The 15,115-nt window shown below is 43.1% G+C and overlaps 1 protein-coding gene across 5 annotated transcripts in view; it reads left to right on the top strand.

Annotated features, from left to right (window-relative positions):
* TAFA4 (TAFA chemokine like family member 4) overlaps positions 1-15,115 on the top strand; it is a 108,542-nt gene that overhangs the window by 24,088 nt on the left and 69,339 nt on the right. For all 5 annotated transcript variants that reach the window (XM_043519082.1, XM_043519083.1, XM_043519081.1 and 2 more), the window contains one exon: positions 13,329-13,464. In XM_043519082.1, coding sequence (XP_043375017.1) covers positions 13,385-13,464 — 80 coding nt within the window. In that variant the 5' untranslated portion in view covers positions 13,329-13,384. The remainder of the gene's footprint in view (positions 1-13,328; positions 13,465-15,115) is intronic.

Here is a 15,115-nt window from a genome sequence, read left to right as displayed (position 1 = left end):
CAGCATTAATTTCTTAACAATGTATACGCAGAAAACACGTACCTGCTCAACTTTACTAGGCCAGTTCCAACAGCCACACAACTTTTGAGTCCCAGCCTCACTCTTTAGCCCCAGATTCTGTCTCCACATTCCACTTCTGCAATTTTAAAGCAATGAGAACAGCGCCATATTTCCCAAAGGACTGCACAGATATTAGCTGGTCCTTACAATGCTGCTGTGAGGTTGGTAAGTAGTAGTATCCCCTGTTGTCAGTTGGGGAGGCTTTGGCAGAGGGTAAAAACCTTTTCATCTTTGGGGCCCTCCATTTGTGGGTGCCCAACTTGAGACTGCATAGGCCTGATTTCTAGTGGTACTGAGCATCCCACAACTCCCACTGGTTTAAACCACAGTGCATCAGGTGAGTGCGTTTGAAAATCAGGCCCCAAATGACAAGACTGAGGCCAAAGTTTTCAGAAGTACACAAGTGACTTGACCAAGGCTATGCCAGGAGGTGTCTGTAGAGATGGGATTAAAAACTCAAAGGTTTCCCAGGCTCATGTCCAGTCCCTTTGGCTTCATTGCCCCTAGTGACATTCATAGCACAGAAATGACCCCTATTAAGAGCCCTGTTGTGGTGTTTAGTCACTGGCTCACGTTGGGAGTGGAGTGGAATTGCACCAATCGTACGGGCTGCTAAGTGACACAGTCCAATCCTGAGTAGCCTGATATGTTGCAGGACCCTCAAGATGGTGCGGCCTGTTTCCTTGAGCGCCCCCACACTCTGTGTGTAGCTGGGAGCTGTGATTTAGTGGCCCTTGTGTGGGGTCTGCAATATGTGAAAGATTTTTCACCCTCCTCCCCATTCCACAAAGGCCATACTGGTCATAAGTGCTTTCTAATATATGCAGCACTCGTAAAATGAGCCAATTCAGTCACTCAGTTAACTTGGATTAAATGCACTATCCTGGCTTGATAGGAGCCATTTTGGTCTGCCATGTTGTAATCCGGATAGATTTGAATAGCTCTGGTGTCTCATTTTTCCTGCTAGACTTGTGCAGTAATCTGAATCTTCAGGAAATTTTTCTCTGAATGCATTCCAGGTGCTCAGCAACTTGTTTGCTTTGGTGTGGGGAAGAGAGAAGTCATCCCTGTGCCCTTTGCTCCTTCTCTTAACCCCTCTGTGGGCCTGTGTAATGCCATTCCAGCTGAGATGTGCACAGAATGTGTTAGAATTGCTCCTTCATCTTCCAGAAGGAGTCCACGCTGAATAACACAAAGCAGCCTCCTATCTCCCAGGGCTGTAGCACGCCCAGCCCTGTGCTAATTTGTTCTGTTTCCACAAAAGCAACTATAATACTCCACTGCTACTACCACTGTTGCTTCGCTGGGCATAGTACCTTTATTGCATCACTGGTCCCATTCATTTGCACAGGACTGCCTGAGGAGTAAAGTCCTACTCAGCGTGAGTAAGGGTGACACCAGGAGCTGGCCATGCATCTTGAGTACAGGTCTTCGTTATAAAACTCTAGAATGAGTAAAAAGAAAAGGAGTACCGGTGGCACCTTAGAGACTAACAAATTTATTAGAGCATAAGCAAATGCATCCGATGAAGTGAGCTGTAGCTCACGAAAGCTTATGCTCTAATAAATTTGTTAGTCTCTAAGGTGCCACCGGTACTCCTTTTCTTTTTGCGAATACAGACTAACACGGCTGCTACTCTGAAATCTAGAATGAGTGGATCTATAGGGTAAACGCTAGCAGGCCTTTCTCTGTAGCTGTGCTAATGGTACCAGGCGTTGTTTAACTGTATTAGCTGTTTCCTTACCTGCCCTTGGGGGCATCTTTTTGTCTTCAGAGGCTGATGCTGTATTGTATGTTGGGGCTGGGTGCTTGGCAAAAAGGAGACGGGCACCCCAGGTGCAGGGTATTTACTCTGTATTCTGGGCACACAGTGTCGATGCCCCTGCCCTGCTCTCTACATCTGCCACGATTGCGCCCTGGAGAAAATAGGGCAAAAAGGGGATTGATTAGAGTCAAGCATCCCTGTGCTCAATTTTGGCTCCCCAACATGAATTCAGAGACCTTTTCACCTAACAAATAACTTGCTCTGTTGCGGAACTAACTACAGACACATACCAGAGGCAGCTGGTAGTGACTAGGAGGGGATTACAGCTGCTCGGGTGTCTCTCACCCACTCCCCCTTCCCTAATCTTAGAGTGAAGAGAGTCTTTCTGAGAGAGAACATCACATGTCAATGAAGACAAGAGCAGGTGTTTCCACACAAGCATATGGTATGAGATAACACAGCAGTTCTCAAACTCTGGATTGTGACCCTGTTTTAATGGGGTCACCAGCACTGGCGTTAGACTTGCTGGGGCCCAAAGCCGAAGTCTGAAGTCCCACCACCTGCAGCCAAAGCCAAAGGGCTTCAGCCCTGGGTGGCGGGGGGTCAGAATATAGCTCCTCACACCTGGGGCTGAAGCCTTGTGGCTTAGGCCCCCACGACCGGGGTGGCAGGGCAGACAGGCTCAGGCTTCAGTGCACCCTCCAGGGGTCATGTAGTAATTTTTGTTAAAGGGGGTTGCGGTGAAATTAAGTTTGAGACCCCCTGAGATGGCATATATTCTATGTGAACAGCCCGGATGCCACAGGGATGGACACCTCAGGGCTCTGTTTAGATAATCCCATGTTCTATGTGTAGTGTGCACTGATGGGCTGGATGGCTTTATTTTATTTAGGTCTCATCAGTATTGTCTTGTTTGTTCCCCCAGTTTTCATTAAATGGGGTTTTGAAATATTCCAGTGGAAAGGGCTGACTACCTGTGACAGGTTGAAAGGCTGCCAGCAGAGTAGAATGGGACGTCATTAAAAAGCACTTTGAGAGGGTTTGTTTTGGTTAGAGGTTTTAAAAATTGCTAGTAAAGCCTGTTGTGTTCCTGCAGAAGTCTGAAAGGTACTGGGAACTGTCTGCAATCTCTTTGTAACTGAATTTTAGGTCGTGTGCCTAGTTTTTGTGTGTTAATGTTAACAGAACATTTGTAGCTTCTATTATCTCATTTTCTGAAGAGCTTTCTTACTTCAGTTAGATGTAAGGTAGACAATTGGAAGTGATAAGGCCTGACTTTCCTCTCATTTACACCAGAGTACAGAAGGGGCAGCTGTACTGAAGTCAATAGTTACCTGGTGTAAAATGAGAAGAGGATCAGGCCCATTGTATGAAGGGTACGGTGCTCTTTTTGTCCTCTTGCACACACAATCTCCAAATCATCTCAGTATTTATTAAAGGCACAACCCTGCCAGCCTCACTCATGCGGGGTAGTGTCTTATTACAGAGGACCTCTCATGTAGTAATACTACTCAGTGAGAGTCCGATTGGCAGAATCTGGCCCTTAAAGTGCTTGCCTTTTACAGTGACGGGGTATTGGGGGAATGTCTTGGAGTTCAACTAAGGAGACGTTACCCGAAGCAGAGTCATTTCCGTTTTCCTTTAAAGAGTATTATAGCACCATCTGCAAAGGACTTAGGGGTCATGGTAGCAAACCAATTCAACATGTGCTCCTAGAGCGATGCTGTAGCTAAGAGGACTAGCGCAATCATTGGACGGATGAGATGGGGAATATCACGTAGGAATAGGACGGTGGTATTACTGCCATATTACTGGCATTAGTGACACACTTACTGGAGTGCTGTGTCCAGTTCTGGAGTCCACCCTTCAAAAAGGATGTTGGAAAGGTTGCAGAAAAGAGGTACAAGATGATTCACGGTGTGGAAAACCTGCCTGACCGGGAGAGACTAAAGTTTGTGAAAAAGAAGGTTAAGCAGTGACTTGATTCCCATCTGTAAGTACTGACATGGGGGGAAAGATTTCTGGTAGGGGAGGGCTCTTTAATCTTTCAGAACAGGGCATAATGAGATCCACTGGGTGGAAGCTGAGGCTGGACAAATTGAGCCTAGAAAAGTTGCAAATTTTTCATAATGGGGTTAATTAACCACAGGAACGACTTATCGAAGGATGTGGTGAATTCTCCTTCACTTCAAGTCTTTAAATCAATAATTATAATAGACTACCTAGCTATCATCTAGCGTCGTATGGCTGTCTTTCTAAATGCTGTGCTCTAGCTCTAACAGAAGTTACGGGCCTGATGCAGGAATCACCAGGTGAAGCTGGATGTTCTGCAGGAGGTCAGACTAGACTAGACAGCACCTTCTGGCCTTAAAAATCTATGAAATGTGGTTGGGGTGGCTACAGGGGGCTAGATTGTGTCACAAGAACATGGCCCCTAGGAAAGGGCGACATGTTGCTTTTCCATCCAGGAGCATAACAAGGAAAGAATTGTGGCTCATGGAGCCACAGTCCCCCTGCCTGTTTCACCCTTGCTCCCGGGTGGAAGGTAGTAACAGGGCTGGATTTACGGCCAGGCAACCCAGGTGACTGCTTGGGGTGCTTTTTTCGTTGTTAGCAACAAAAGGGAAAAGAACTTTTTGAAGTAAAATGTTTCAGGTATTCCATATGTGGGTTCATTTTTCACTAACCTCCTAGAATGTCCTGGGCCTTTCTAGAATCTCATGGAACCTTCCAGACTTTCTTAAAATTAAAAAGTTTCTATAGAGGAAACAATTTTTTTTATTTGTTTATATATGTCATGCATAAATACATTTGCATGGTAGGGTCTGTAAATCGGTATCATCTTAAATGACTGGGATAAATCATGCATACAAATAGTTTCTCAACGTCATGAAATGGGCTACAAATGCAATAAAAAAATAAGGTATTCAAAAGTTTAACAAATGGAGGGGAGAGGCACCAAAGACGTTCCTTGCCTGCGGCACCATTTGGTCTAGGGCCAGCTTAGGGTGGTAAGTACTTCTCTAGTCGCCTATATTAGCTGCAAATCATGACCCCTTTGCCATGCACGGCCTCAGCTCTGCCTACCCTTTCTTCACCTGCTTCCCAGGCTCCTGCTATGGGGGGCAGGGAGTAGGAGCTGTTCATCTCCTACATAGCCAAGTCCAAGAGGATAAGGGACAAGGGTCTTGATCCCTTTTCTGCCACTGCACAAGTATGCAGGCCAAGGTCTTGAGCAGAGTCTTCAGAGACAGTCAGCTATGCAAGAAGGCCTGCAGGTAGGCGGGTCACGTGTCCAGTTTTAAACTGGGCTGTCCTCCTTTTGGATGGTTTGTCCCCTGTTCAGTACTGAAAGAAAATGGAACGTGATGCTCCGCCCCCGCTGGTGTGACCGTACATCGCCATGCATGTGAGGACACGCTGGTGGTGGTGGGGCATACCATTCCTGGGAATATGTGAGTGGCCTCCCTGCCATTCAGGACTGAATTGACAGAGTGGATCTTACTTGTGGCAGAGAAATGGTGCTAACAACATTTGTTTGGTGCGGCGGGGGGAGAAAGGGGAAAGGACGGTGGAGGATTCTGACACCAGTACATTAATATGATTAATGACAAAACTTAATTTGCACGGATGGCTCATTCGAACACAAAGGAGAACTCTCAAATGAGAGGCTTTGCAGCAAGCAGGCAACGTTGAGAGGATTTCTCCAAGGGAGAGGCTGGTTCTGAGTTAGAACAATAAGGAGTGAAGCTTCAGAAGGAGCAGTTGCTGTGTATTCGATAGATGAGTTAATGAGATTTTTTTTTTTTCCCCAGTAATGTCGAAATTTGGAACGGTTTAATATCGCTTTGCTAAATTATGTATACACAGTCCAGGGCACTGCCTTATTTCACATCAGCCTGGGACAACTTAATTTTACTATAAAATTGCAATGAATTCCATTTAGGCTGTTTCCGATATCTTAAAACACAACTGTAATTACAGCGAATGGAAGAGTCAAGGGGCTTTGCTGGCACGGCATTCTTTGGGAAATATGTTTCTAGCCCACTAGGGGGCACCGATGTCCCACTAAAGGAAGGCTGAGCTGTATGAAGTATCTGTAAAGTATTTTCAGACTCTTGTGTTTTTTGTTTTTTTGTTTTTTTTTTTTTTAACCTGCTCTTATCCTTTTAGTCTGAACTTCGCCTCAGGGTGGTTTGAAAGAGAAGTGATCGTATTTTAATCTGTTGCCTTAAAAAAAAAATTTGTTTGCTACACATTAAAAGGAAATAACGCCTAAGTGGATGGCATTAAACAATTGCAGACGTGTCTGACCAAATGATCTTAAATACAGTGAGAGAAGAATAGATTGCACTCCCCCGCCCGTTGTATGAGTTTTGATTTATTTCAGAAATAAATGCTACATGTTGGTTTATTTCTCTTCATAGCAAAATGTTGTCAGTCACACAGACATAGCTCTTATGTAGGAGGACCTTCCCCCCCCACATGCAAGGTGCTGCATTCCCTCAGTTCCCATTGACTCCACAAGGAGGCGCTCCGCACCATTCATGATCAACTATTAAATACCTGGCTCTTGTATAGATGCTTTTCATCAGTAGATGGCAAAGGGCTTTACAAAGGAGGTCAGTGTCCTTATCCACATTTTACCTCCTTATCCTCCATTTTAGATGGAGAAGCAGAGGCACAAAGGGGTGAAATGTCATGTCCGAGATATCCAGCAGGTTAATAGCAGAGCTGGGAATAGAACCCAGGGTTTGGGACTCCTAGTGCAATGTGTTAGCCACCAAACAAAATTGCCTGTCAGAGTCATAAGGAATGCTTGCTGCATTTAAAATCAGTTCACTGAATCAGGTGGTTTTAACTGGTGGAAACATTTCTTGAAGAATAAATTAGGTTTGGGATCATTTTGAGAATTGCATCTTTGACACTCTCTGTTTAGATTACATGAAGAACTGGAGATGAGGGACAAAGTCCAATTAAATAACCTGGAATAATTAAAACACATGCACACAATTTTCTTCAGTAAAGATAATTAAGCCTTTGGAGATTAATAGCTAAATATCCACTATTGGTCACATTTGTTTAGTTCTAGAAATGGGCGGTCTCTATTTAGGACAATTTGGACGTTTTGTTTTAGCACTTTTAATGTCATGCCAGATGTTTTCCAATCAAACCTGAGCACTGATGGTTTTGAAATGTGTGGCCCATAAAATTTGGACCTTAATCTCTTCCCCAGCTCCCTCCAATAACAAATTGCATGTGTTGATAGCTACCCCTCATTCTGCTTCATTTACTAAAATGTAATGGTTCAAAATGGTGACATAAAGACCTTCAGTAGTTTAAGGAATTTCTCAACTCTCATGCTGACAAATCTCCTTGTACAATATATGGCATGTGAATTTATTTCATTTATGCAAATTATCTTACAGAAGAAGAGCCTCTTAAGAGACGGGCTATCTGTCTCTGTCTCTCTCTTCTCTCCCCCCCTTTTTTTTTCTTAAATTGAGGACATATTGGGTACATTTCAAATTAAGGTCCTGTTCATAAATTCTTGGACACCCTTATTTTTTAATAGCTCATTATGAAGGATGTTATAAAATGCACTGGTAATAACCTCTTCACAAATGTTAAAACTAGCTATAAAAAGATACTTTATAACATGCAACTATTGTCAGGAAAAAAGCGCACTTTTTTTTTAACTTCTGTTTAGTTATCTGCCCCCCATCACCATTAGTGTCTCAGCACCTCAATCTTCTAATGTATTTATCCTTACAACCTCCCACTGTGAAGCAGGGCAGTGTTTTGCAGTTAGGCACAGAGGGGCTAAGTGACTTGCCAGAGTCTGTAGTGGAGCCGGGACTTGACCCATCTTATTCAGCCATTGTTCATGCTGGTAAGCTTTTACTCATATGAACAGTCCCATTGAATTCAGTGGAACTACTCCATGTAAGTAAGTGCTCACCTGCATGAATAACAGTTGCATAATCTGTTTCAATGTCATAAATGGAAGCTTAATATAGTAATTAGATAAGTTCATGGAGGATAGGTCCATCAATGGCTATTAGCCAAGATGGTAAAGGAGTACAAACCCATGCTCTGGTGTCCCTAAGCCTCTGACTGCCAGATGCTGGGAATGGGCAACTGGGGATGGATCAGTTGATGATTTGCCCTGTTCCGTTCATTCCCTCTGAAGCATCTGACATTGGCCACTGTCAGAGGACGGGATACTGAGCTAGATGGACCTTTGGTCTGACCCAATATGGTCTGTCTTGTGTTCTTATGTAAGTATTTATTAACATGACAATAACATATGTGGAAGTTTCTCCCTGATAATGTCACGGCTAACCTGGTGGCTGAACTTTGTGACTTTGTCCTCACCCATAACTATTTCACATTTGGGGACAATGTATACCTTCAAATCAGCGGCAGTGCGATGGGTACCCGCATGGCCCCACAGTATGCCAACATTTTTATGGCTGACTTAGAACAACGCTTCCTCAGCTCTCGTCTCCTAATGCCCCTACTCTACTTGCGCTACATTGATGACATCTTCATCATCTGGACCCATGGAAAAGAAGCCCTTGAGGAATTCCACCAGGATTTCAACAATTTCCATCCCACCATCAACCTCAGCCTGGACCAGTCCACACAAGAGATCCACTTCCTGGACACTACGGTGCTAATAAGCGATGGTCACATAAACACCACCCTATATCGGAAACCTACTGACCGCTATTCCTACCTACATGCCTCTAGCTTTCATCCAGATCATACCACACGATCCATTGTCTACAGCCAAGCGCTACGATATAACCGCATTTGCTCCAACCCCTCAGACAGAGACAAACACCTACAAGATCTCTATCATGCATTCCTACAACTACAATACCCACCTGCTGAAGTGAAGAAACAGATTGACAGAGCCAGAAGAGTACCCAGAAGTCACCTACTACAGGACAGGCCCAACAAAGAAAAGAACAGAACGCCACTAGCCATCACCTTCAGCCCCCAACTAAACCCTCTCCAACGCATCATCAAGGATCTACAACCTATCCTGAAGGACGACCCATCGCTCTCACAGATCTTGAGAGACAGACCAGTCCTTGCTTACAGACAGCCCCCCAATCTGAAGCAAATACTCACCAGCAACCACACACCACACAACAGAACCACCAGCCCAGGAACCTATCCTTGCAACAAAGCCCGTTGCCAACTCTGTCCACATATCTATTCAGGGGACACCATCACAGGGCCTAATCACATCAGCCACACTATCAGAGGCTGGTTCACCTGCGCATCTACCAATGTGATATATGCCATCATGTGCCAGCAATGCCCCTCTGCCATGTACATTGGTCAAACTGGACAGTCTTTACGTAAAAGAACGAATGGACACAAATCAGACGTCAAGAATTATAACATTCAAAAACCAGTTGGAGAACACTTCAATCTCTCTGGTCGTTCTCAGGTCTGTAATCGAGTGACCAATCCTTCAACAAAAAAGCTTCAAAAACAGACTCCAACAAGAGACTGCTGAATTGGAATTAATTTGCAAACTGGATACAATTTAACTTAGGCTTGAATAGAGACTGGAAATGGATGAGTCGTTACACAAAGTAAAACTATTTCCCCATGTTATTTCTCCCCCCCACCCACCCCCCACTGTTCCTCAGATATTCTTGTTAACTGCTGGAATTAGCCTACCTGCTTGTCACCATGGAAGGTTTTCCTCCTCTCCCCCCACCCCTGCTGCTGGTGATGGCTTATCTTAAGTGATCACTCTCCTTACAGTACTTGTGGCACCTTAGAGACTAACAAATGTATTAGAGCATAAGCTTTCGTGCATCCGATGAAGTGAGCTGTAGCTCACGAAAGCTTATGCTCTGATAAATGTGTTAGTCTCTAAGGTGCCACAAGTACTCCTTTTCTTTTTGCGAATACAGACTAACACGGCTGCTACTCTGAAACCTCTCCTTACAGTGTGTATGATAAACCCATTGTTTCATGTTCTCTGTGTGTGTATATCAATCTCCCCTCTGTTTTTTTCCACCAAATGCATCCGATGAAGTGAGCTGTAGCTCACGAAAGCTTATGCTCTAATAAATTTGTTAGTCTCTAAGGTGTCACAAGTACTCCTTTTCTCTATATGTGGAAGTAAAAGCCTTACGTCCTATGAAAGAATAGTTAAATTGCTGTCAATATGCATCTAAGAAAAACGGTTGCTTGATTCAGATTCAGTTAATTGATGGATGGATCACTTACTCTGTACAGAGAACAACAAACCACCTTCATTTCACTGGGTAGGCTAAAAAAGAATGAGTTGTTAGACATCTGTTGTCTTGTACCATGTTGTTCAGAACAGGGAGTTGTCATTGGGTTCTGTAGTACTGTTATAGAGCATGAGGAGACAGGTTAAATGGACTTTGCATTTTCCATGTAACATGAGAGAGCTTTACAATCTCCACATTAAGTTAGGTTTTGAAATTGGGTTAATGAATAAGGGCATGATCTTACATTACTTATGCATCTGAAAACCCATTGAAAGGGTGCTCAGGGATGGCAGAACTGGGGTCCCTAGAGAACCCTTCAGAGTTACTGCAAACACTTGCATAAGTAAGTATGCAGGGTCCCTGTTATTATGGGGCCAATCCTGCAAATTTCAGAATGCCACCTACTGGTACTGAGCACCCATAATGCCCATGGGCCAGTTATTGCGAAGCACATCTCCAGTGAAGTAAAGGATCTGGCCCATTGAGGCCAGTTGCCATTAAGCAGCTCGCTATCTTCCAGGATCAGGCTCTGAGCCTGTAACTGGCCAATGAGAGTATCGTTACCTGCCCCTGGCACTGGGGACTGGCTGCATTAGAAATCCAGGCTTCCCCAGGAGAGATCTTGACTCGGAAGGTCAGGAGTAATTGTATTGTTTGTGCAATCTGTAAACAAGTAATTGTTCTGCAGCTGAAAGTATTGGCACACCCGCTGGGTGATGCAAGAACCAGCATTAAAATCTGCCAAGGGGAACATTACTTATATGGAAAACAGGCACAAAACCCAGTTTCAGGATGAAAATCTTGGAATTTCTTTTAACATAATCAGGTGAGGATTTTTTTTTTCTATTTTTCTTTCTCTTATTGACATGAAGCAGCTAGTCTCAGCCCCATGATTGGATTGTGGCAATCCCGTCCCCACAAACAACCCCATTCTTTCAAGAAGTTTTGCATCCAGATAGCCTGGGGAAGCCTTGAATTATGCTAGTGGCAGTGTCATCAGTTTTTTTTTTCTCTCTCTCTATAATCGGTAAACACAGAGCAGGTTACAATAAAATTTTTCTTTTCTTCTAGACAAACCTTCAGGATATATTAAAATAGTAAATTTGGGTAGGAAACAGGTATGACCTAAAAACTTTGTAGTATAGTATTGTATTGATTTCTGAAAGGGCAATGTAAAAATATATCTGTCTAATTTGAAATGGACAAACATATTATTGGACACAAAACACATCAGTCATTCTCTCTTGTATTTAAAAAAAATCCTAGAATTTCTTTTAAAATAAAACTGAGAAGTTTATTTTTTCTTCATTCATATTTATAGAAGAAATTATTAATAAAGACAATAGATCTTTGTCTTCAGATGCCACCCTACTAAAATCTTTCTTGAATAGAGTTGCTGCATTGTATGGATGCAGGCACATGCCAATGCTCCCCATGTTGGCCAAACAAGGAAGAAGAAGAAAGTGATTTAATTTGTAGCTTGTTATCCTGATATTACTTTAATTCCAACAATTTTGTTTTTCTCACTGCAAACTGAACAGCAAAAGATCAGCATTGCAAACCATGGGCTTTCCTGCTCCGAGCATCAGCCACTGAAAGGTACCTGCTAACATGCTTTAATGACCCCAGAGATGCTATGCCCTCCAAAGAAAGGGTGTAACTTTGTATTTCTTAAAAGCAAATTCCTAATTGTTCCCATTGCGTAGCAAAATAAGAAAAGGTCATTTTGAGCACTCGGTAGGCAAAGAGCACGTTATTTTGAGCGCTGACAAATTACACCGTGTCATATTTCTGATAGTGGAAGGTCAAGTTGAGCCCGGGGTAGGAGAGAGAACAAATATAAACAATAAAAGCAAAGGGACTTGAATTTTTATGAGATGAAATTTTCAGCTCATTATTTTATGGAACACATGTCAATAAAGCTATTAGAGTTTCTCTGCAGAACAATTTCTTGAAAATGCAGCTTCTGGAAAAACACACTTATCAGCACGAGATCTGGTGACTGTCAGCAACTAGTCCCAATAGCAGACTCGGAGAATAATGTGATCCATTGTCAAAATGCAGCCATATGCGATCCTTCGGAACCTCTGTTCTTTAGATCCAGGGTGATGCTACTAATGCTGCAGTTAATTCAAAATGGGAATGGTGCAAGGTGTCATAATTGCAACTTGGTTTCAGTAAATGGGGAGTGCTTACTCCCCACCCATCTCCTATCCCTCCTCACTCAGAAACTGAACTGGGATGGGGGTGTGGATGTGTGATGCTGTCTCTGAACAGCTAGGATTTGGCCAGATGTGGAAATACTGGAGTTCTTCCAGTATTTGTTTCAACTGGACACCAAATGCACCAGGAATTTCCCAAGAAAGCCTTTTTAATGAGATTTCCAGCCCAATTCTGCAGGCACCAGAGGTTTGGGTAATTCCTGAAACGCATCTGAACAGGTGGGACTCCAATAGCCTGTGAAGAGTTTTCCCCCTGTGCTGGGGAACTTTTCTTTGCATCTTGCATTGGCCCCACCCACATCATAAGATGGAGGAGCGGGCATGACAATGGATTGGTGGGGAGGTGGCCCAGCAGAATGGAGCTCTGTTATGCCTGTATATAAGTTACAGCTGCATGGAGCAGCTCTATCTTGCACTGGGACCAGGTGGCTGAGGAACAGGGAGAGAACAAATGACTCTTTGCAATGATTAGGTGGGATGGAGAATTTGCCCCATGGTGTTTACCTGATGGAATAAGAGACTGAAGTCAAAAGACCTGATCCAAACCTTATTGATGTCAATGGGATTTTTTCCATAGACGCCAATGGCCTTTGGTTTAGACCCTGAGCGGGACAGGAAGCAGACAATGTTTCAGGTGATCATGGGATCATAATGCCATTCCTAGGCCCCAGAGGGGTGTGGAGCCTTTCCCAATCTCTAGAACTTGCTTGGTGGCTGGGCAGCCTTATGGCTATAAGGAACTACATGTATGATCAAATACTGTATTCACTGCATTAGTTGTTTTTGAATGGGATGATCTCTGCATAGTTAATCCAGTGATCTTTCAAAACTGCCTTGTGATGTTTTCTCTGTATACTTGAAAACAGTTTAACTAGCTCTCCAATACTTTGCTGCCTTTTGACTCTCATTGCATTGTAGATGGCACTGTAAAGCAATGATTTTGTTGACAGAAATCTATTAAACATCACCACTCCAAACTCTAATTGCTGTCTAATCTGGTTTCCTCTGCAGGTCCCCAGAGTGAAGGAAAATTTCTGAAATGCAGAAATGCTTGTTTGTAGCTGCAAATGGGAATTTGGAATAACTGTGAAAATCGCACTGAAATAATTGTGTTTGACTGGAACAAAATTCTTGCAAAGTCCCCAAGGTAAGACAACTTTTTATCTTTGGAATTGGCAATGAAGATTTGCCATTCTGGTTAGCAGTAATGCCCATTTGAATCTGTCAGCGGGAACAGGCGATGAATGTATGCAAATGTAACATTTTTGAGAGAGTTATCCTGCTGACATCACCTGCTGCTAAATGTGGTGAAATGCCCACGTCCTATTACTTAGTGTCATCTAACTTCAGTTTTTTTCCTTCTCTTTTTTTTTCTTTTAAAAGAGATCTTTATACTAGTGAGTTGTAGACAACACCTTAGTCATTTTCTTATTCATGCAAAGGTTGTAGTGCTTAACTATACAGGTATAGTTAAATTGGTACAACACCTCCTAGTCACAATGCATTTATATCAGTCTAAAGGTGCTTTATATTGTTACAGCTGTTTCTATATAATAATGGGAATAAGCTATGCTGGTATAAGGCATCTTTTATACCAGTATAATTGCATCCATAGTACATGTTGTACCAGTACAACTACATTTAGTTTTTGTACCAGTATAACTATTTCATTTAGGGAGTTGATTTTTTTTTTTTTTTTTTTTTATGTGTAGGCCAGGCCTTAGTGAAAGAACTTGTCTCATATTGGTCAAGAGGGCCTTGAACTGAAATCCTGGATTCACGCCTCCTCTGACCTTTGCAGGGGTTCCATATTCACATCTACAGCCCAGGCTCCGTTCTCTAGATCAGTACATTTAAGAACTTTTTGCCTTTTTTAGATGGTAATTGCATGACATCATGGGCAGCAAACTGCTCCTCCCTGCACTGCCTAAAACTTGGCAGGTTGCTAAGGCCAGATTTTCAGCCGAGTCCAGCACTCATAATTGGAGCCAGATTTTTAAAAGAGCTCAACTTCTATTTAAGCACCTAAATGAGGGCTAGATTTTCAAAAGAGGTCAGCACCCAACTGCTTTTGTTGAGAACCATGGAGAATCAGCCTCCTCCCTCAGTGAGAACAATGGGAGCTGCTGGACCCAGAGCAGTTTATTTAGATGTCCAAACGAGGTATTAAGAATTTTCAAAAATCTGCCTCCTTGTGCCTGATTTTCAGATGTTGGAGGCTCCCCTTAACTTCTCCTGGAGTTGTGGGTGCCCAGCAGTTGTGAAAATCAGGCTCCAAATGTTTAAATTCTAAGGGTCTAAGTCTGCTTTCAATTACACTGTTGTGTATCTGAAGGAACACCACTGGCTTCAGTAGTGCTCCTTCAGATTTACACAGGGAAACTGAGGTCTGAAGTGGGTTAGCAGCAGATAGTTTGGTCTGTTTCCAATGTTTATGCTCGGAACTATTGAATGATGTTGATGACAAGAATAACCGCATATATCCAAGCTACATATTTTGTGTGCACTACTAAACACAGTGTTAATCAGGGGCTCCAGATCGTGCATTCAGGGGTATTTGAAGCAAGGGAAATGTTAAGGTGAAATTCTGGTCTCGGTTAGGCAGTGACTCCCCTTTGAAGACTATGGGGATAAATAAAAGAAGGATCTGGCCTATAGTTATTTTGGCAGAGGTAAGCGGATTCCAAAGCCTAGCTGTGTAGATTATTATTTATTATTTTTTTCTGATTGCCATAGACTTCAACCAGGATCAGGCCCTAGCTGAAAACACTGATTATCCCACTTACACCAGATTCACA

This window comes from Dermochelys coriacea, chromosome 7 (assembly GCF_009764565.3).
Source record: "Dermochelys coriacea isolate rDerCor1 chromosome 7, rDerCor1.pri.v4, whole genome shotgun sequence".
NCBI lineage: Eukaryota > Metazoa > Chordata > Testudines > Dermochelyidae > Dermochelys > Dermochelys coriacea.
The sequence above is the reverse complement of the archived record's forward strand: the minus strand, read 5'-3'. Positions and strand labels throughout refer to the sequence as shown.